Source organism: Electrona antarctica, assembly GCF_951216825.1.
Source record: "Electrona antarctica genome assembly, chromosome: 4".
Classification (NCBI taxonomy): domain Eukaryota; kingdom Metazoa; phylum Chordata; class Actinopteri; order Myctophiformes; family Myctophidae; genus Electrona; species Electrona antarctica.
The window spans coordinates 1,829,025-1,854,039 of NC_136809.1; the positions used below are offsets into that span (position 1 = coordinate 1,829,025).

General features: G+C 43.7%; 1 protein-coding gene across 1 annotated transcript in view; it reads left to right on the plus strand.

Annotated features, from left to right (window-relative positions):
- The window catches only part of ppp3r1b (protein phosphatase 3 (formerly 2B), regulatory s1ubunit B, alpha isoform, b), a 35,675-nt gene that overhangs the window by 1,058 nt on the left and 9,602 nt on the right, over positions 1 to 25,015 (plus strand). The window contains exons 2-4 of the mRNA XM_079499102.1: positions 8,988 to 9,027; positions 9,801 to 9,977; positions 11,467 to 11,526. Coding sequence (XP_079355228.1) covers positions 8,988 to 9,027; positions 9,801 to 9,977; positions 11,467 to 11,526 — 277 coding nt within the window. The remainder of the gene's footprint in view (positions 1 to 8,987; positions 9,028 to 9,800; positions 9,978 to 11,466; positions 11,527 to 25,015) is intronic.

Consider the following 25,015-nt stretch of genomic DNA (forward strand, 5'->3'; position numbering starts at 1 on the left):
TGTTAAATAGCTCTATATTGTGACAGTAATCATTGCTATAGAGTGTGTTCAGTAACAGTGTTAAATAGCTCTATAGTGACAGTAATCATTGCTATAGAGTTTGTTCAGTAACAGTGTTAAATAGCTCTATATTGGGACAGTAATCATTGCTATAGAGTGTGTTCAGTAACAGTGTTAAATAGCTCTATATTGGGACAGTAATCATTGCTATAGAGTGTGTTCAGTAACAGTGTTAAATAGCTCTATATTGGGACAGTAATCATTGCTATAGAGTGTGTTCAGTAACAGTGTTAAATAGCTCTATAGTGTGACAGTAATCATTGCTATAGAGTGTGTTCAGTAACAGTGTTAAATAGCTCTATAGTGACAGTAATCATTGGTATAGAGTGTGTTCAGTAACAGTGTTAAATAGCTCTATAGTGACAGTAATCATTGCTATAGAGTGTGTTCAGTAACAGTGTTAAATAGCTCTATATTGGGACAGTAATCATTGCTATAGAGTGTGTTCAGTAACAGTGTTAAATAGCTCTATAGTGACAGTAATCATTGCTATAGAGTGTGTTCAGTAACAGTGTTAAATAGCTCTATATTGGGACAGTAATCATTGCTATAGAGTGTGTTCAGTAACAGTGTTAAATAGCTCTATAGTGACAGTAATCATTGCTATAGAGTGTGTTCAGTAACAGTGTTAAATAGCTCTATAGTGACAGTAATCATTGCTATAGAGTGTGTGTTCAGTAACAGTGTTAAATAGCTCTATAGTGACAGTAATCATTGCTATAGAGTGTGTTCAGTAACAGTGTTAAATAGCTCTATATTGGGACAGTAATCATTGCTATAGAGTGTGTTCAGTAACAGTGTTAAATAGCTCTATAGTGACAGTAATCATTGCTATAGAGTGTGTTCAGTAACAGTGTTAAATAGCTCTATAGTGACAGTAATCATTGCTATAGAGTGTGTTCAGTAACAGTGTTAAATAGCTCTATATTGGGACAGTAATCATTGCTATAGAGTGTGTTCAGTAACAGTGTTAAATAGCTCTATAGTGACAGTAATCATTGCTATAGAGTGTGTTCAGTAACAGTGTTAAATAGCTCTATATTGGGACAGTAATCATTGCTATAGAGTGTGTTCAGTAACAGTGTTAAATAGCTCTATATTGGGACAGTAATCATTGCTATAGAGTGTGTTCAGTAACAGTGTTAAATAGCTCTATATTGGGACAGTAATCATTGCTAAAGAGTGTGTTCAGTAACAGTGTTAAATAGCTCTATATTGGGACAGTAATCATTGCTATAGAGTGTGTTCAGTAACAGTGTTAAATAGCTCTATAGTGACAGTAATCATTGCTATAGAGTGTGTTCAGTAACAGTGTTAAATAGCTCTATATTGGGACAGTAATCATTGCTATAGAGTGTTCAGTAACAGTGTTAAATAGCTCTATATTGGGACAGTAATCATTGCTATTGGGTCTTCAACGTTTCTCAGCTCAAAGACCCATTAGCCCATTAGCTGGAGGCACGGTGGCACAGTTGGTAGTGCTGTCGCCTCACAGCTAGAAGGTCCTGGATTCGATTCCCGCTCGGGACGCTGTGGGTGCTTGCGGCGTGTTTCCTCCTCCGCGTCATCAGTGCCCATACCCGAGGTGGGGTTGGCTAAAGTGTGGAGTTTGCATGTTCTCCCCGTGTCCCCTAGGGTAGGTACCCTCATAAAAACATGCAGTAATCCTGGTCTCTAAACTGCCTCCTCCTAGCCAGCCGGGGCGCCTGATGGAGGGGAAAGGAACTGGTTGGAATAACGTGTTCCTTCCACACGCTACGTCCAACCAGGGAAACTCCCCCCTGTCAGGTGTAAAGGAGCGACTTGGACACTCAGGCATGAAGGAAGCATGAGTTCAAGTTCGTTGCTCTCCCCATGTCCCCCATATATGGGGACTAGGTTGGCGGAGGGTGTGTAGAGCCCAGGATCACATTAGATAATTGACACAGGGGTGAAAATGGGTTACAAAATCGTGGGATAAAAAATGATAAAGACCCATTAGCTGAGAGCCAGCTGAAACAGCCTACAGGGCCCCTCAGTACTGTACATTATTGTATACAATTGTGTTGCAGATTTAAGCAATATTAAAGGGCCACTTCACCCCTTTTGCAACCAGATCTTATTTTAATGGTGTTTGGGAGACAAGAAACTCTTTCCTGGAGGTTTTTAATGTGGGTAATTTGTGTTTTTAGATATTTTAGTATTTCAAAGTGTCCATGGGCTCCATGATTTCATGGACACTGGGCTCACTTCCTTCCTGTACTACAATTCCCATAATGCTTTGGTGCACTGCTCCTCCTTGTGGATAGGGGTGAGGGCTGTCTTACTGAGACAACATGTAGTCCAGGAAGTAAGTGAGCCCAGTGTCCATGACATCATGGAGCCCATGGACACTTTGAAATACTAAAATACCTAAAAACACATATTACCCACATAAAAAGAGTACCAACAGGGGGTGCTGTTGCACCACTCACTTCAGACTGGTCTGGTTTTTAATAACGGATGTAGTCACCACGACCACAAAGGTTTTCCAAGACACTAGCTAGCCTAGCCACCTGGGAGAACGGAGCAGGTGATTTCTTTGTTTTGATTAGGTGTTCCAATATGGTGGTTTGAGCACGGCTAGAATACTGTTTCAATTCATCAGATTGCTTCCTCAAACGACCTGTATAATAAACCTATGCACAGATTTCATAGACTACAATTTAGGCATTTATCAGACGCTCTTAATCCAGAGCGATTTACATTAAGCAAGAACAAAAAACATGGCAATACATCACATACATACAACGTAGTTATCATGAAACATGCGTAAGCTAAGAACGTAACAGTGGAATATCTATATAATGAAACTATACATATAAACTATACATATATACTATACTATGCTATACATATATACTATACTATGCTATACATATGTACTATGAAGTGCTATGAACAATTCTAGTGCTGTCTACATAACATCGATAGTTGTTGTTGGATTCACGTTGATGCGTATTCTTCTCAGACATTTAAAATGTATTCTCAGACACTTGACTAGACTTGACCTTTCACTCTGTACTTTGGTCCCCTGCACCAAACCTCAATGGCGAAAATAGCAGATCTCCAAGCTCACAATGAATGCCTCGCAGCATGAGGCGTAATCTGTGAGCTTGTAGATCTGCTATTCTTTAGAATAGGGATTCTACAGGGTTGGAGTGGTTACAGCCCTAAAATGTTAGATCTTACATACATTTCGTGTAATAAATAATATCTAAGACTTGGAGTCAGATATTGTTGTCTAGTTTCACATCCATTTGAAAGTTCTGGCAGAACTCACGTATTTAGTAAGATGCACACAGTTGGTATGTGTTGTGATATTAAATCACCCCCCCACACCAATCAGTTGGTATGTACTGTGATATTAAATCACCCCCACACCAATCAGTTGGTATGTACTGTGATATTAAATCACCCCCCACACCAATCAGTTGGTATGTGGTGTGATATTAAATCACCCCCCCCACACCAATCAGTTGGTATGTGTTGGGATATTAAATCACCCCCCCCACACCAATCAGTTGGTATGTGGTGTGATATTAAATCACCCCCCCCACACCAATCAGTTGGTATGTGGTGTGATATTAAATCACCCCCACACCAATCAGTTGGTATGTACTGTGATATTAAATCACCCCCACACCAATCAGTTGGTATGTGTTGTGATATTAAATCACCCCCACACCAATCAGTTGGTATGTGTTGTGATATTAAATCACCCCCACACCAATCAGTTGGTATGTGGTGTGATATTAAATCACCCCCACACCAATCAGTTGGTATGTGGTGTGATATTAAATCACCCCCACACCAATCAGTTGGTATGTGTTGTGATATTAAATCACCCCCACACCAATCAGTTGGTATGTGGTGTGATATTAAATCACCCCCACACCAATCAGTTGGTATGTGGTGTGATATTAAATCACCCCCACACCAATCAGTTGGTATGTACTGTGATATTAAATCACCCCCCACACCAATCAGTTGGTATGTACTGTGATATTAAATCACCCCCCACACCAATCAGTTGGTATGTACTGTGATATTAAATCACCCCCCACACCAATCAGTTGGTATGTACTGTAATATTAAATCACCCCCCACACCAATCAGTTGGTATGTACTGTGATATTAAATCACCCCCACACCAATCAGTTGGTATGTACTGTGATATTAAATCACCCCCCCCACACCAATCAGTTGGTATGTGGTGTGATATTAAATCACCCCCCCACACCAATCAGTTGGTATGTACTGTGATATTAAATCACCCCCCCACACCAATCAGTTGGTATGTGTTGTGATATTAAATCACCCCCCCCACACCAATCAGTTGGTATGTACTGTGATATTAAATCACCCCCCCACACCAATCAGTTGGTATGTACTGTGATATTAAATCACCCCCCCACACCAATCAGTTGGTATGTGTTGTGATATTAAATCACCCCCCCCACACCAATCAGTTGGTATGTACTGTGATATTAAATCACCCCCCCCACACCAATCAGTTGGTATGTACTGTGATATTAAATCACCCCCCCCACACCAATCAGTTGGTATGTACTGTGATATTAAATCACCCCCACACCAATCAGTTGGTATGTACTGTGATATTAAATCACCCCCCACACCAATCAGTTGGTATGTGGTGTGATATTAAATCACCCCCCCCACACCAATCAGTTGGTATGTGTTGGGATATTAAATCACCCCCCCCACACCAATCAGTTGGTATGTGGTGTGATATTAAATCACCCCCCCCACACCAATCAGTTGGTATGTGGTGTGATATTAAATCACCCCCACACCAATCAGTTGGTATGTACTGTGATATTAAATCACCCCCACACCAATCAGTTGGTATGTGTTGTGATATTAAATCACCCCCACACCAATCAGTTGGTATGTGTTGTGATATTAAATCACCCCCACACCAATCAGTTGGTATGTGGGGTGATATTAAATCACCCCCACACCAATCAGTTGGTATGTGTTGTGATATTAAATCACCCCCACACCAATCAGTTGGTATGTGGTGTGATATTAAATCACCCCCACACCAATCAGTTGGTATGTGGTGTGATATTAAATCACCCCCACACCAATCAGTTGGTATGTACTGTGATATTAAATCACCCCCCACACCAATCAGTTGGTATGTACTGTGATATTAAATCACCCCCCACACCAATCAGTTGGTATGTACTGTGATATTAAATCACCCCCCACACCAATCAGTTGGTATGTACTGTAATATTAAATCACCCCCCACACCAATCAGTTGGTATGTACTGTGATATTAAATCACCCCCACACCAATCAGTTGGTATGTACTGTGATATTAAATCACCCCCCCCACACCAATCAGTTGGTATGTGGTGTGATATTAAATCACCCCCCCACACCAATCAGTTGGTATGTACTGTGATATTAAATCACCCCCCCACACCAATCAGTTGGTATGTGTTGTGATATTAAATCACCCCCCCCACACCAATCAGTTGGTATGTACTGTGATATTAAATCACCCCCCCACACCAATCAGTTGGTATGTACTGTGATATTAAATCACCCCCCCACACCAATCAGTTGGTATGTGTTGTGATATTAAATCACCCCCCCCACACCAATCAGTTGGTATGTACTGTGATATTAAATCACCCCCCCCACACCAATCAGTTGGTATGTACTGTGATATTAAATCACCCCCCCCACACCAATCAGTTGGTATGTGTTGTGATATTAAATCACCCCCCACACCAATCAGTTGGTATGTGGTGTGATATTAAATCACCCCCCCCCACACCAATCAGTTGGTATGTACTGTGATATTAAATCACCCCCCCACACCAATCAGTTGGTATGTGTTGTGATATTAAATCACCCCCCCCACACCAATCAGTTGGTATGTACTGTGATATTAAATCACCCCCCCACACCAATCAGTTGGTATGTACTGTGATATTAAATCACCCCCCACACCAATCAGTTGGTATGTACTGTAATATTAAATCACCCCCACACCAATCAGTTGGTATGTACTGTGATATTAAATCACCCCCCCACACCAATCAGTTGGTATGTGTTGTGATATCAAATCACCCCCCCACACCAATCAGTTGGTATGTGGTGTGATATTAAATCACCCCCCCACACCAATCAGTTGGTATGTACTGTGATATTAAATCAACCCCCCACACCAATCAGTTGGTATGTGGTGTGATATTAAATCACCCCCCCCACACCAATCAGTTGGTATGTGGTGTGATATTAAATCACCCCCCCACACCAATCAGTTGGTATGTGGTGTGATATTAAATCACCCCCCCCACACCAATCAGTTGGTATGTGGTGTGATATTAAATCACCCCCCCACACCAATCAGTTGGTATGTGGTGTGATATTAAATCACCCCCCCCCACACCAATCAGTTGGTATGTGGTGTGATATTAAATCACCCCCACACCAATCAGTTGGTATGTACTGTAATATTAAATCACCCCCCCACACCAATCAGTTGGTATGTGGTGTGATATTAAATCACCCCCCACACCAATCAGTTGGTATGTACTGTGATATTAAATCACCCCCACACCAATCAGTTGGTATGTGTTGTGATATTAAATCACCCCCCCCACACCAATCAGTTGGTATGTACTGTGATATTAAATCACCCCCCACACCAATCAGTTGGTATGTACTGTGATATTAAATCACCCCCCCCACACCAATCAGTTGGTATGTGGTGTGATATTAAATCACCCCCCCACCAATCAGTTGGTATGTACTGTGATATTAAATCACCCCCACACCAATCAGTTGGTATGTACTGTGATATTAAATCACCCCCCACACCAATCAGTTGGTATGTGTTGTGATATTAAATCACCCCCCACACCAATCAGTTGGTATGTACTGTGATATTAAATCACCCCCCCACACCAATCAGTTGGTATGTGGTGTGATATTAAATCACCCCCACACCAATCAGTTGGTATGTACTGTGATATTCAATCACCCCCACACCAATCAGTTGGTATGTGGTGTGATATTAAATCACCCCCACACCAATCAGTTGGTATGTGGTGTGATATTAAATCACCCCCACACCAATCAGTTGGTATGTACTGTGATATTAAATCACCCCCACACCAATCAGTTGGTATGTGGTGTGATATTAAATCACCCCCACACCAATCAGTTGGTATGTGGTGTGATATTAAATTACCCCCCACACCAATCGCAACGCATCTGACAATTGTGCTTCCCCGGTCAATTTGTGATGGCCGGGCCCTTACATTTCGAAGGAAGTTTTGATTTGTTCAGTCCTGTGATCATTCCGGGTCCCTGGCCCTGACATAAGGTGGTCCATTCTGGGTCCCTGGCCCTGACAGAAGGTGGTCCATTCTGGGTCCCTCGCCCTGACAGAAGGTGGTCCATTCTGGATCCCTCGCCCTGACAGAAGGTGGTCCATTCTGGGTCCCTCGTCCTGACATAAGGTGGTCCATTCTGGGTCCCTCGCCCTGACAGAAGGTGGTCCATTCTGGGTCCCTCGCCCTGACAGAAGGTGGTCCATTCTGGATCCCTCGCCCTGACAGAAGGTGGTCCATTCTGGGTCCCTCGTCCTGACATAAGGTGGTCCATTCTGGGTCCCACTCCTGACATAAGGTGGTCCATTCTGGGTCCCTCGCCCTGACAGAAGGTGGTCCATTCTGGGTCCCTCGCCCTGACAGAAGGTGGTCCATTCTGGGTCCCTCGCCCTGACATAAGGTGGTCCATTCTGGGTCCCACTCCTGACATAAGGTGGTCCATTCTGGGTCCCTCGCCCTGACAGAAGGTGGTCCATTCTGGGTCCCTCGCCCTGACAGAAGGTGGTCCATTCTGGGTCCCTCGCCCTGACAGAAGGTGGTCCATGTGCAGCTCGTGGAAAAGTGGAGATATTTGACTACTTTGAACACTAGCCGCAATTTGCAACTCTAGATTTTTGAGTGGTGGGATGAATCTAGAGTTGCAATAAATACCCTCCATTGACTCCCCACTCATCACCAATACCCTCCATTGACTCCCCACTCATCCAATTTGGTTTGCGATCTGCTTGTCTTAAACAACGTTAAACTCACCAACATTGCAGCTCTAGGCCAAGCTTGAATTATCCTCTTTCAATCTGCCGAGCTTTTGTGTCATAAAAATCCACCCTAGACACCGTTATGAGATACTTTCTGTCAAGACATTCTGTGCAGGTGATTCTTTTTCTAAGTGTTGCAGTTTGGAAGCACTCGTTTTTATTAACGGGTCGTGCTGCTGCGTCCTGCATTATGTGCAAATTCGAAACAGGTGGTACGCAGGGCCGTTCAGTGACTTACGACGAGTGCTTCCAAACTCCAGCACTTAGAAAAAGAATCACATGCACAGGATGTCTTGACGGAAAGTATCTCACTGTGTCTACAGTGGACTTTTATGACACAAAAGCTCGGCAGATTGAAAGAGGATAATTCAAGCTTGGCCTAGAGCTGCAATGTTGGTGAGTTTAACGTTGTTTAATACAAGCAGATCGCAAACGCAATGTGGATGAATGGGGAGTTATTGGAGGGTATTGCAACTCTAGATTCATCCCATTATAAAAAAATCTAGAGTTGCAAATTGCGGCTAACTAAAGGCATGTTTTCAACCATAACTTTCACATGGATGTGAAACTAGACGACAATATCTGACTCCAAGTCTTATTTTTTGGGTGAATACACAACGCAGCGCAGAACAGATTTATGAAGGTGTAGTAACTCTGAGGACCCCCTAGGGGTCCCCGACGCGCTGTTGAAGACCCCTGCCTTAGATAAAAGGGATTATAATCTCATTACAGGGAAATTAAACTAGTTTCATGTTGTGTTCTTTGTGTTTTACAGGGAAATGAAGCTAGTTTTCCACTGGAGATGTGCACACACTGTAAGTATGATCTTTCTTTCTTTCTTTCTTTCTTTCTTTCACAATACATGTTAACCCATTCTGGGCGGGAACCCCATTTGGTGTTTTAAGCATTATGTTATGCTTTAGCTGTTGAAAAACAGCAGATCTACAATCTCTTAGTGCCGCGCTACGAGCTTGTAGATCTGCTATTTTTGAAAAAAAATGGTGAAAATGTGGCACATATTTGGAATATATTCTTTCAGGGTCCCTGGAACAATATATTGTCAGATGGGGGTCTGCAGCCAATTACATATAATTCTGGGTCATCAAGTGTCTAGGGAAGAGGTTCAAGTCTCTCTCTCTCTCTCTCTCTCTCTCTCTCTCTCTCTCTCTCTCTCTCTATAGTTAACATAATGTCTCTCTCTCTCTCTCTCTCTCTAGTCGACGCTGATGAGATCAAGCGTCTAGGGAAGAGGTTCAAGTCTCTCTCTCTCTCTTTCTCTAGTTAACGTAATGTCTCTCTCTCTCTCTCTAACGTAATGTCTCTCTCTCTCTAGTCGACGCTGATGAGATCAAGCGTCTAGGGAAGAGGTTCTCTCTCTCTAGTTAACGTAATGTCTCTCTCTCTCTAGTCGACGCTGATGAGATCAAGCGTCTAGGGAAGAGGTTCTCTTTCTCTCTAGTTAACGTAATGTCTCTCTCTCTCTCTCTAACGTAATGTCTCTCTCTCTCTAGTCGACGCTGATGAGATCAAGCGTCTAGGGAAGAGGTTCTCTCTCTCTCTAGTTAACGTAATGTCTCTCTTTCTCTAGTCGACGCTGATGAGATCAAGCGTCTAGGGAAGCGCTTCAAGAAGCTGGACTTGGATAACTCTGGTTCTCTGAGCGTGGAGGAGTTCATGTCTCTGCCCGAGCTGCAGCAGAACCCGCTGGTCCAGAGGGTCATCGACATCTTCGACACGGACGGGAACGGAGAGGTCGACTTCAAAGGTAGGTCTGAACATGAGGCATAACCCTAACCCGACACGGACGGGAACGGAGAGGTCGACTTCAAAGGCAGGTCCGGATCGGCCTTGATTTCCTCGACTAAAAACTAAGAAACTATTTTTCGTCGACTACCTTCTTTTCACTGATGACTAAAATGGAAACTAAATGAAAACGAAGCTATGGTGACTAAAACCAAGACTAAATATACTGACGATTTTGTCAACAAATAACTGAAATGTTATGAAGGGACTATAGTGGACAAGATAACTAACTTCATAACATTTCAGTTTTTTATTTGTTGACAAAATCGTCAGTATATTTATATATTTTATGAACGGACTATAGTGGACAAGAACCAGTTCAGTGGCCTTGTGGTTAGACTGTCCGCCCTGAGACTGGGAGGTTGGGTGTTCGATCCCGACCGGGTCATACCAAAGACTATAAAAATGGGACCCAATGCCTCCCTGCTTGACACTCAGCATCAAGGGTTGGACCGGGCCTCATGACATCATGGCTCGGCAAGGATAGTGGACAAGAGATCCAGTATGAGTCATTTTTGGTTGCATGCTGAAAATAGCCGATCTACAAGCTCACAACGCGCCCTGCTGCGACGCGTAGATCGGCTATTTTCAGCAAGTGTAACATCAGTCATTACGACGACATCAAGGCCCGCCAAAATACATTTTAGTCGGCTAAATCAACTATAGATTTAGTCGACTAAAATCTTATGATATTTAGTCGAACGTGTGTGTCGTGAAGTCGGTGGGGCGAACGGTTCTCGAGTTACGTGCATTACAACCATACACGCACGCACGCACGCACGCAGAGACGTGGTCCTCAGGTCTAAATGGATTCAGAGCGTCTGATAAATGACTTACTTAGACTTAGTTCCTCCCGTTCCTATTGGAACATTAGACTTAGTTCCTCCCGTTCCTATTGGAACATTGGGCGACGAGACCTCTCCATTACTTAGACTTAGTTCCTCCCGTTCCTATTGGAACATTGGGCGACGAGACCTCTTCCTCCCGTTCCTATTGGAACATTGGGCGACGAGACCTCTCCATTTGCTCCGGTCTCTGGCGACCCTTCTTGCTCCGTGCCAGCTGACACCCATCTGGCTTAGGTCTTGCTTAGCTGTCTGTCTGCAGGTCTTCTTTGGCCTCCCTCTCTTCCTCTTTCCACCTTCTGGCATCCAGTCCATTGCCACACTTGCCGGTCTCTCTCTTGGCAGTCGGAGTACGTGTCCAGCCATTCTCCTTCTCCTTTCATCGACGATGACAGACAGTGGTGCTACCCCTGCCCTTCTCACCACCTCCTCCTGTCAGAGACGATGTCAGACAGTGGTGCTACCCCTGCCCTTCTCACCACCTCCTCCTGTCAGAGACGATGTCAGACAGTGGTGCTACCCCTGCCCTTCTCATCACCTCCTCATTGGTAAATGACTACATTGTAAATGTTAACTGCTGACCTTTGACCTTTGTCCTCTTCCCAGAGTTCATCGAGGGCGTGTCCCAGTTCAGCGTGAAAGGAGACAAGGAGATGAAGTTACGCTGTGAGTAATACCGCCTTAAATACACCTATCACAGTAATACCGCCTTAAATACACCTATCGCAGTAATACCGCCTTAAATCCACCTATCGCAGTAATACCGCCTTAAATACACCTATCGCAGTAATACCGCCTTAAATACACCTATCGCAGTAATACCGCCTTAAATCCACCTATCACAGTAATACCGCCTTAAATACACCTATCGCAGTAATACCGCCTTAAATACACCTATAGCTGTAATACCGCCTTAAATACACCTATAGCTGTAATACCGCCTTAAATACACCTATCGCAGTAACACCGCCTTAAATACACCTATAGCTGTAACACCGCCTTAAATACACCTATCGCAGTAACACCGCCTTAAATACACCTATCGCAGTAACACCGCCTTAAATACACCTATCGCAGTAATACCGCCTTAAATACACCTATCGCAGTAATACCGCCTTAAATCCACCTATCGCAGTAACACCGCCTTAAATACACCTATCGCAGTAATACCGCCTTAAATACACCTATCGCAGTAACACCGCCTTAAATACACCTATAGCTGTAATACCGCCTTAAATCCACCTATCGCAGTAATACCGCCTTAAATACACCTATCGCAGTAACACCGCCTTAAATACACCTATCGCAGTAATACCGCCTTAAATACACCTATAGCTGTAATACCGCCTTAAATACACCTATAGCTGTAACACCGCCTTAAATACACCTATTGCAGTAATACACCTATCACAGTAATACCGCCTTAAATACACCTATAGCAGTAATACCGCCTTAAATACTCCTATAGCAGTAATACCGCCTTAAATACTCCTATCGCTGTAACACCGCCTTGAATACACCTATCGCTGTAACACCGCCTTAAATACTCCTATAGCTGTAATACCGCCTTAAATACTCCTATAGCAGTAATACCGCCTTAAATACTCCAATAGCTGTAATACCGCCTTAAATACTCCTATAGCAGTAATACCGCCTTAAATACTCCTATCGCTGTAATACCGCCTTAAATACACCTATCGCTGTAACACCGCCTTAAATACTCCTATCGCTGTAACACCGCCTTAAATACACCTATCGCTGTAACACCGCCTTAAATACACCTATCGCAGTAATACCGCCTTAAATCCACCTATCGCAGTAACACCGCCTTAAATACACCTATCGCAGTAACACCGCCTTAAATCCACCTATCGCAGTAACACCGCCTTAAATCCACCTATCGCAGTAACACCGCCTTAAATACACCTATCGCTGTAACACCGCCTTAAATACACCTATCGCTGTAACACCGCCTTAAATACACCTATCGCTGTAACACCGCCTTAAATACACCTATCGCAGTAACACCGCCTTAAATCCACCTATCGCAGTAACACCGCCTTAAATCCACCTATCGCAGTAACACCGCCTTAAATACACCTATCGCTGTAACACCGCCTTAAATACACCTATCGCTGTAACACCGCCTTAAATACACCTATCGCTGTAACACCGCCTTAAATACACCTATCGCAGTAACACCGCCTTAAATACACCTATCGCTGTAACACCGCCTTAAATACACCTATCGCTGTAACACCGCCTTAAATACACCTATCGCAGTAACACCGCCTTAAATACACCTATCGCTGTAACACCGCCTTAAATACACCTATCGCTGTAACACCGCCTTAAATACACCTATCGCTGTAATACCGCCTTAAATACACCTATCGCAGTAACACCGCCTTAAATCCACCTATCGCAGTAACACCGCCTTAAATACACCTATCGCAGTAACACCGCCTTAAATACACCTATCGCAGTAACACCGCCTTAAATACACCTATCGCAGTAACACCGCCTTAAATACACCTATCGCAGTAACACCGCCTTAAATACACCTATAGCTGTAATACCGCCTTAAATACACCTATCGCAGTAATACCGCCTTAAATACACCTATCGCAGTAACACCGCCTTAAATCCACCTATCGCAGTAACACCGCCTTAAATACACCTATCGCAGTAACACCGCCTTAAATACACCTATCGCAGTAACACCGCCTTAAATACACCTATCGCAGTAACACCGCCTTAAATACACCTATAGCTGTAATACCGCCTTAAATACACCTATCGCAGTAATACCGCCTTAAATACACCTATCGCAGTAACACCGCCTTAAATCCACCTATCGCAGTAACACCGCCTTAAATACACCTATCGCAGTAACACCGCCTTAAATACACCTATCGCAGTAACACCGCCTTAAATACACCTATCGCAGTAACACCGCCTTAAATACACCTATCGCAGTAACACCGCCTTAAATCCACCTATCGCAGTAACACCGCCTTAAATACACCTATCGCAGTAACACCGCCTTAAATACACCTATAGCTGTAATACCGCCTTAAATACACCTATCGCAGTAATACCGCCTTAAATACACCTATCGCAGTAACACCGCCTTAAATACACCTATCGCAGTAATACCGCCTTAAATACACCTATCGCAGTAACACCGCCTTAAATACACCTATAGCTGTAATACCGCCTTAAATACACCTATCGCAGTAACACCGCCTTAAATACACCTATCGCAGTAACACCGCCTTAAATACACCTATCGCAGTAACACCGCCTTAAATACACCTATCGCAGTAATACCGCCTTAAATACACCTATCGCTGTAACACCGCCTTAAATACACCTATCGCAGTAACACCGCCTTAAATACACCTATCGCTGTAACACCGCCTTAAATACACCTATCGCAGTAACACCGCCTTAAATACACCTATCGCAGTAACACCGCCTTAAATACACCTATCGCTGTAACACCGCCTTAAATACACCTATCGCAGTAACACCGCCTTAAATACACCTATCGCAGTAATACCGCCTTAAATACACCTATCGCTGTAACACCGCCTTAAATACACCTATCGCAGTAACACCGCCTTAAATACACCTATCGCAGTAACACCGCCTTAAATACACCTATCGCAGTAACACCGCCTTAAATACACCTATCGCAGTAACACCGCCTTAAATACACCTATCGCAGTAATACCGCCTTAAATACACCTATCGCTGTAACACCGCCTTAAATACACCTATCGCAGTAACACCGCCTTAAATACACCTATCGCTGTAACACCGCCTTAAATACACCTATCGCAGTAACACCGCCTTAAATACACCTATCGCAGTAACACCGCCTTAAATACACCTATCGCAGTAACACCGCCTTAAATACACCTATCGCAGTAACACCGCCTTAAATACACCTATCGCAGTAACACCGCCTTAAATACACCTATCGCAGTAACACCGCCTTAAATACACCTATCGCTGTAACACCGCCTTAAATACACCTATCGCAGTAACACCGCCTTAAATACACCTATCGCTGTAATACCGCCTTAAATACACCTATCGCTGTAATACCGCCTTAAATACACCTATCGCAGTAATACCGCCTTAAATACACCTATCGCAGTAACACCGCCTTTAATACACCTATCGCAGTAATACCGCCTTGAATACACCTATCGCAGTAATACCGCCTTGAATACACCTATCGCAGTAATACCGCCTTAAATACACCTATCGCTGTAATACCGCCTTAAATACACCTATCGCTGTAATACCGCCTTGAATACACCTATCGCAGTAATACCGCCTTGAATACACCTATCGCTGTAATACCGCCTTAAATACACCTATCGCTGTAATACCGCCTTAAATACACCTATCGCTGTAATACCGCCTTAAATACACCTATCGCAGTAACACCGCCTTAAATACACCTATCGCAGTAACACCGCCTTAAATACACCTATCGCAGTAACACCGCCTTAAATACACCTATCGCAGTAACACCGCCTTAAATACACCTATCGCAGTAACACCGCCTTAAATACACCTATCGCAGTAACACCGCCTTAAATACACCTATCGCAGTAACACCGCCTTAAATACACCTATCGCTGTAACACCGCCTTAAATACACCTATCGCAGTAACACCGCCTTAAATACACCTATCGCAGTAACACCGCCTTAAATACACCTATCGCAGTAACACCGCCTTAAATACACCTATCGCTGTAACACCGCCTTAAATACACCTATAGCTGTAACACCGCCTTAAATACACCTATCGCTGTAACACCGCCTTAAATACACCTATCGCAGTAACACCGCCTTAAATACACCTATCGCAGTAACACCGCCTTAAATACACCTATCGCTGTAACACCGCCTTAAATACACCTATCGCTGTAACACCGCCTTAAATACACCTATCGCTGTAACACCGCCTTAAATACACCTATCGCAGTAACACCGCCTTAAATACACCTATCGCTGTAATACCGCCTTAAATACACCTATAGCTGTAATACCGCCTTAAATACACCTATCGCTGTAACACCGCCTTAAATACACCTATCGCTGTAACACCGCCTTAAATACACCTATCGCAGTAACACCGCCTTAAATACACCTATCGCAGTAACACCGCCTTAAATACACCTATCGCAGTAACACCGCCTTAAATACACCTATCGCAGTAACACCGCCTTAAATACACCTATCGCTGTAACACCGCCTTAAATACACCTATCGCAGTAACACCGCCTTAAATACACCTATCGCTGTAACACCGCCTTAAATACACCTATCGCAGTAACACCGCCTTAAATACACCTATCGCAGTAACACCGCCTTAAATACACCTATCGCAGTAACACCGCCTTAAATACACCTATCGCAGTAACACCGCCTTAAATACACCTATCGCTGTAACACCGCCTTAAATACTCCTATCGCAGTAACACCGCCTTAAATACTCCTATCGCAGTAACACCGCCTTAAATACACCTATCGCTGTAACACCGCCTTAAATACTCCTATCGCAGTAACACCGCCTTAAATACACCTATCGCAGTAACACCGCCTTAAATACACCTATCGCAGTAACACCGCCTTAAATACACCTATCGCTGTAACACCGCCTTAAATACACCTATCGCTGTAACACCGCCTTAAATACACCTATCGCTGTAACACCGCCTTAAATACACCTATCGCAGTAACACCGCCTTAAATACACCTATCGCAGTAACACCGCCTTAAATACACCTATCGCAGTAACACCGCCTTAAATACACCTATCGCTGTAACACCGCCTTAAATCCACCTATCGCTGTAACACCGCCTTAAATACACCTATCGCTGTAACACCGCCTTAAATACACCTATCGCTGTAACACCGCCTTAAATACACCTATAGCTGTAACACCGCCTTAAATACACCTATAGCTGTAATACCGCCTTAAATCCACCTATCGCTGTAACACCGCCTTAAATACACCTATCGCTGTAACACCGCCTTAAATACACCTATAGCTGTAATACCGCCTTAAATACACCTATCACAGTAATACCGCCTTAAATACACCTATCGCAGTAATACCGCCTTAAATACACCTATCGCAGTAATACCGCCTTAAATACACATAGCTGTAATACCGCCTTAAATACACCTATCGCAGTAACACCGCCTTAAATACACCTATCGCAGTAATACCGCCTTAAATACACCTATAGCTGTAATACCGCCTTAAATACACCTATCGCTGTAATACCGCCTTAAATACACCTATCGCAGTAACACCGCCTTAAATACACCTATCGCAGTAACACCGCCTTAAATACACCTATCGCAGTAACACCGCCTTAAATACACCTATCGCAGTAACACCGCCTTAAATACACCTATCGCAGTAACACCGCCTTAAATACACCTATCGCAGTAACACCGCCTTAAATACACCTATCGCAGTAACACCGCCTTAAATACACCTATCGCAGTAACACCGCCTTAAATACACCTATCGCTGTAATACCGCCTTAAATACACCTATCGCAGTAATACCGCCTTAAATACACCTATCGCTGTAACACCGCCTTAAATACACCTATCGCAGTAACACCGCCTTAAATACACCTATCGCAGTAACACCGCCTTAAATACACCTATCGCAGTAACACCGCCTTAAATACACCTATCGCTGTAACACCGCCTTAAATACACCTATCGCAGTAACACCGCCTTAAATACACCTATCGCTGTAACACCGCCTTAAATACACCTATCGCAGTAACACCGCCTTAAATACACCTATCGCAGTAACACCGCCTTAAATACACCTATCGCTGTAACACCGCCTTAAATACACCTATCGCTGTAACACCGCCTTAAATACACCTATAGCTGTAACACCGCCTTAAATACACCTATCGCTGTAACACCGCCTTAAATACACCTATCGCAGTAACACCGCCTTAAATACACCTATCGCTGTAATACCGCCTTAAATACACCTATCGCAGTAATACCGCCTTAAATACACCTATCGCAGTAATACCGCCTTAAATACACCTATCGCTGTAATACCGCCTTAAATACACCTATCGCAGTAATACCGCCTTAAATACACCTATCGCTGTAATACCGCCTTAAATACACCTATCGCTGTAATACCGCCTTAAATACACCTATCGCTGTAATACCGCCTTAAATACACCTATCACAGTAATACCGCCTTAAATACACCTATAGCAGTAATACCGCCTTAAATACTCCTATAGCAGTAATACCGCCTTAAATACTCCTATCGCTGTAACACCGCCTTGAATACACCTATCGCTGTAACACCGCCTTAAATACTCCTATAGCTGTAATACCGCCTTAAATACTCCTATAGCAGTAATACCGCCTTAAATACTCCAATAGCTGTAATACCGCCTTAAATACTCCTATAGCAGTAATACCGCCTTAAATACTCCTATCGCTGTAATACCGCCTTAAATACACCTATCGCTGTAATACCGCCTTAAATACTCCTATCGCTGTAACACCGCCTTAAATACACCTATCGCTGTAACACCGCCTTAAATACACCTATCGCAGTAATACCGCCTTAAATCCACCTATCGCAGTAACACCGCCTTAAATACACCTATCGCAGTAACACCGCCTTAAATACACCTATAGCTGTAATACCGCCTTAAATCCACCTATCGCTGTAATACCGCCTTAAATACACCTATCGCTGTAACACCGCCTTAAATACACCTATAGCTGTAATACCGCCTTAAATACACCTATCACAGTAATACCGCCTTAAATACACCTATCGCAGTAATACCGCCTTAAATACACCTATCGCAGTAATACCGCCTTAAATACACATAGCTGTAATACCGCCTTAAATACACCTATCGCAGTAACACCGCCTTAAATACACCTATCGCAGTAATACCGCCTTAAATACACCTATAGCTGTAATACCGCCTTAAATACACCTATCGCTGTAACACCGCCTTAAATACACCTATCGCAGTAACACCGCCTTAAATACACCTATCGCAGTAACACCGCCTTAAATACACCTATCGCAGTAACACCGCCTTAAATACACCTATCGCAGTAACACCGCCTTAAATACACCTATCGCAGTAACACCGCCTTAAATACACCTATCGCAGTAACACCGCCTTAAATACACCTATCGCAGTAACACCGCCTTAAATACACCTATCGCAGTAACACCGCCTTAAATACACCTATCGCTGTAATACCGCCTTAAATACACCTATCGCAGTAATACCGCCTTAAATACACCTATCGCTGTAACACCGCCTTAAATACACCTATCGCAGTAACACCGCCTTAAATACACCTATCGCAGTAACACCGCCTTAAATACACCTATCGCAGTAACACCGCCTTAAATACACCTATCGCAGTAACACCGCCTTAAATACACCTATCGCAGTAACACCGCCTTAAATACACCTATCGCTGTAACACCGCCTTAAATACACCTATCGCAGTAACACCGCCTTAAATACACCTATCGCAGTAACACCGCCTTAAATACACCTATCGCTGTAACACCGCCTTAAATACTCCTATCGCTGTAACACCGCCTTGAATACACCTATCGCTGTAACACCGCCTTAAATACTCCTATAGCTGTAATACCGCCTTAAATACTCCTATAGCAGTAATACCGCCTTAAATACTCCTATAGCAGTAATACCGCCTTAAATACTCCTATCGCTGTAATACCGCCTTAAATACACCTATCGCTGTAATACCGCCTTAAATACTCCTATCGCTGTAACACCGCCTTAAATACACCTATCGCTGTAACACCGCCTTAAATACACCTATCGCAGTAATACCGCCTTAAATCCACCTATCGCAGTAACACCGCCTTAAATACACCTATCGCAGTAACACCGCCTTAAATCCACCTATCGCAGTAACACCGCCTTAAATCCACCTATCGCAGTAACACCGCCTTAAATACACCTATCGCTGTAACACCGCCTTAAATACACCTATCGCAGTAACACCGCCTTAAATACACCTATCGCAGTAACACCGCCTTAAATACACCTATCGCAGTAACACCGCCTTAAATCCACCTATCGCAGTAACACCGCCTTAAATCCACCTATCGCAGTAACACCGCCTTAAATCCACCTATCGCAGTAACACCGCCTTAAATCCACCTATCGCAGTAACACCGCCTTAAATACACCTATCGCTGTAACACCGCCTTAAATACACCTATCGCTGTAACACCGCCTTAAATACACCTATCGCAGTAACACCGCCTTAAATACACCTATCGCTGTAACACCGCCTTAAATACACCTATCGCAGTAACACCGCCTTAAATACACCTATCGCAGTAACACCGCCTTAAATACACCTATCGCAGTAACACCGCCTTAAATACACCTATCGCAGTAACACCGCCTTAAATACTCCTATCGCAGTAACACCGCCTTAAATACTCCTATCGCAGTAACACCGCCTTAAATACTCCTATCGCAGTAACACCGCCTTAAATACACCTATCGCAGTAACACCGCCTTAAATACACCTATCGCAGTAACACCGCCTTAAATACACCTATCGCTGTAACACCGCCTTAAATACACCTATCGCAGTAACACCGCCTTAAATACACCTATCGCAGTAACACCGCCTTAAATACACCTATCGCAGTAACACCGCCTTAAATACACCTATCGCAGTAACACCGCCTTAAATACACCTATCGCAGTAACACCGCCTTAAATACACCTATCGCAGTAACACCGCCTTAAATACACCTATCGCAGTAATACCGCCTTAAATACACCTATCGCTGTAATACCGCCTTGAATACACCTATCGCTGTAATACCGCCTTGAATACACCTATCGCAGTAATACCGCCTTGAATACACCTATCGCTGTAATACCGCCTTGAATACACCTATCGCTGTAATACCGCCTTGAATACACCTATAGCTGTAACACCGCCTTAAATACACCTATCGCAGTAACACCGCCTTAAATACACCTATCGCAGTAACACCGCCTTAAATACACCTATCGCAGTAACACCGCCTTAAATACACCTATCGCAGTAACACCGCCTTAAATACACCTATCGCAGTAACACCGCCTTAAATACACCTATCGCAGTAACACCGCCTTAAATACACCTATCGCAGTAACACCGCCTTAAATACACCTATCGCAGTAACACCGCCTTAAATACACCTATCGCTGTAACACCGCCTTAAATACACCTATCGCAGTAACACCGCCTTAAATACACCTATCGCTGTAACACCGCCTTAAATACACCTATCGCTGTAACACCGCCTTAAATACACCTATCGCTGTAACACCGCCTTAAATACACCTATCGCTGTAACACCGCCTTAAATACACCTATCGCTGTAACACCGCCTTAAATACACCTATCGCAGTAACACCGCCTTAAATACACCTATCGCAGTAACACCGCCTTAAATACACCTATCGCTGTAACACCGCCTTAAATACACCTATCGCTGTAACACCGCCTTAAATACTCCTATAGCTGTAATACCGCCTTAAATACTCCTATAGCAGTAATACCGCCTTAAATACTCCAATAGCTGTAATACCGCCTTAAATACTCCTATAGCAGTAATACCGCCTTAAATACTCCTATCGCTGTAATACCGCCTTAAATACACCTATCGCTGTAACACCGCCTTAAATACTCCTATCGCTGTAACACCGCCTTAAATACACCTATCGCTGTAACACCGCCTTAAATACACCTATCGCAGTAACACCGCCTTAAATACACCTATCGCAGTAACACCGCCTTAAATACACCTATCGCAGTAACACCGCCTTAAATCCACCTATCGCAGTAACACCGCCTTAAATACACCTATCGCAGTAACACCGCCTTAAATACTCCTATCGCAGTAACACCGCCTTAAATACACCTATAGCTGTAATACCGCCTTAAATACACCTATCGCAGTAACACCGCCTTAAATACACCTATCGCTGTAACACCGCCTTAAATACACCTATCGCAGTAACACCGCCTTAAATCCACCTATCGCAGTAACACCGCCTTAAATCCACCTATCGCAGTAACACCGCCTTAAATACACCTATCGCAGTAACACCGCCTTAAATACACCTATCGCTGTAACACCGCCTTAAATACACCTATAGCTGTAACACCGCCTTAAATACACCTATCGCTGTAACACCGCCTTAAATACACCTATCGCAGTAACACCGCCTTAAATACACCTATCGCAGTAACACCGCCTTAAATACACCTATCGCTGTAACACCGCCTTAAATACACCTATCGCTGTAACACCGCCTTAAATACACCTATCGCTGTAACACCGCCTTAAATACACCTATCGCAGTAACACCGCCTTAAATACACCTATCGCTGTAATACCGCCTTAAATACACCTATCGCTGTAATACCGCCTTAAATACACCTATAGCTGTAATACCGCCTTAAATACACCTATCGCTGTAATACCGCCTTAAATACACCTATCGCAGTAACACCGCCTTAAATACACCTATCGCAGTAACACCGCCTTAAATACACCTATCGCAGTAACACCGCCTTAAATACACCTATCGCAGTAACACCGCCTTAAATACACCTATCGCAGTAACACCGCCTTAAATACACCTATCGCTGTAACACCGCCTTAAATACACCTATCGCAGTAACACCGCCTTAAATACACCTATCGCTGTAACACCGCCTTAAATACACCTATCGCAGTAACACCGCCTTAAATACACCTATCGCAGTAACACCGCCTTAAATACACCTATCGCAGTAACACCGCCTTAAATACACCTATCGCAGTAACACCGCCTTAAATACACCTATCGCTGTAACACCGCCTTAAATACTCCTATCGCAGTAACACCGCCTTAAATACACCTATCGCAGTAATACCGCCTTAAATACACCTATCGCTGTAACACCGCCTTAAATACACCTATCGCAGTAACACCGCCTTAAATACACCTATCGCTGTAACACCGCCTTAAATACACCTATAGCTGTAACACCGCCTTAAATACACCTATCGCTGTAACACCGCCTTAAATACACCTATCGCTGTAACACCGCCTTAAATACACCTATAGCTGTAACACCGCCTTAAATACACCTATCGCAGTAACACCGCCTTAAATACTCCTATCGCAGTAACACCGCCTTAAATACACCTATCGCAGTAATACCGCCTTAAATACACCTATCGCTGTAACACCGCCTTAAATACACCTATCGCAGTAACACCGCCTTAAATACACCTATCGCTGTAACACCGCCTTAAATACACCTATAGCTGTAACACCGCCTTAAATACACCTATCGCTGTAACACCGCCTTAAATACACCTATCGCAGTAACACCGCCTTAAATACACCTATCGCAGTAACACCGCCTTAAATACACCTATCGCTGTAACACCGCCTTAAATACACCTATCGCTGTAACACCGCCTTAAATACACCTATCGCTGTAACACCGCCTTAAATACACCTATCGCTGTAACACCGCCTTAAATACACCTATCGCTGTAATACCGCCTTAAATACACCTATCGCTGTAATACCGCCTTAAATACACCTATAGCTGTAATACCGCCTTAAATACACCTATCGCTGTAACACCGCCTTAAATACACCTATCGCAGTAACACCGCCTTAAATCCACCTATCGCAGTAACACCGCCTTAAATACACCTATCGCAGTAACACCGCCTTAAATACACCTATCGCTGTAACACCGCCTTAAATACACCTATAGCTGTAACACCGCCTTAAATACACCTATCGCTGTAACACCGCCTTAAATACACCTATCGCAGTAACACCGCCTTAAATACACCTATCGCAGTAACACCGCCTTAAATACACCTATCGCTGTAACACCGCCTTAAATACACCTATCGCTGTAACACCGCCTTAAATACACCTATCGCTGTAACACCGCCTTAAATACACCTATCGCAGTAACACCGCCTTAAATACACCTATCGCTGTAATACCGCCTTAAATACACCTATCGCTGTAATACCGCCTTAAATACACCTATAGCTGTAATACCGCCTTAAATACACCTATCGCTGTAACACCGCCTTAAATACACCTATCGCTGTAACACCGCCTTAAATACACCTATCGCAGTAACACCGCCTTAAATACACCTATCGCAGTAACACCGCCTTAAATACACCTATCGCAGTAACACCGCCTTAAATACACCTATCGCAGTAACACCGCCTTAAATACACCTATCGCTGTAACACCGCCTTAAATACACCTATCGCAGTAACACCGCCTTAAATACACCTATCGCTGTAACACCGCCTTAAATACACCTATCGCAGTAACACCGCCTTAAATACACCTATCGCAGTAACACCGCCTTAAATACACCTATCGCAGTAACACCGCCTTAAATACACCTATCGCAGTAACACCGCCTTAAATACACCTATCGCTGTAACACCGCCTTAAATACTCCTATCGCAGTAACACCGCCTTAAATACTCCTATCGCAGTAACACCGCCTTAAATACACCTATCGCTGTAACACCGCCTTAAATACTCCTATCGCAGTAACACCGCCTTAAATACACCTATCGCAGTAACACCGCCTTAAATACACCTATCGCAGTAACACCGCCTTAAATACACCTATCGCTGTAACACCGCCTTAAATACACCTATCGCTGTAACACCGCCTTAAATACACCTATCGCTGTAACACCGCCTTAAATACACCTATCGCAGTAACACCGCCTTAAATACACCTATCGCAGTAACACCGCCTTAAATACACCTATCGCAGTAACACCGCCTTAAATACACCTATCGCTGTAACACCGCCTTAAATCCACCTATCGCTGTAACACCGCCTTAAATCCACCTATCGCTGTAACACCGCCTTAAATACACCTATAGCTGTAACACCGCCTTAAATACACCTATAGCTGTAACACCGCCTTAAATACACCTATCGCAGTAACACCGCCTTAAATACACCTATCGCAGTAACACCGCCTTAAA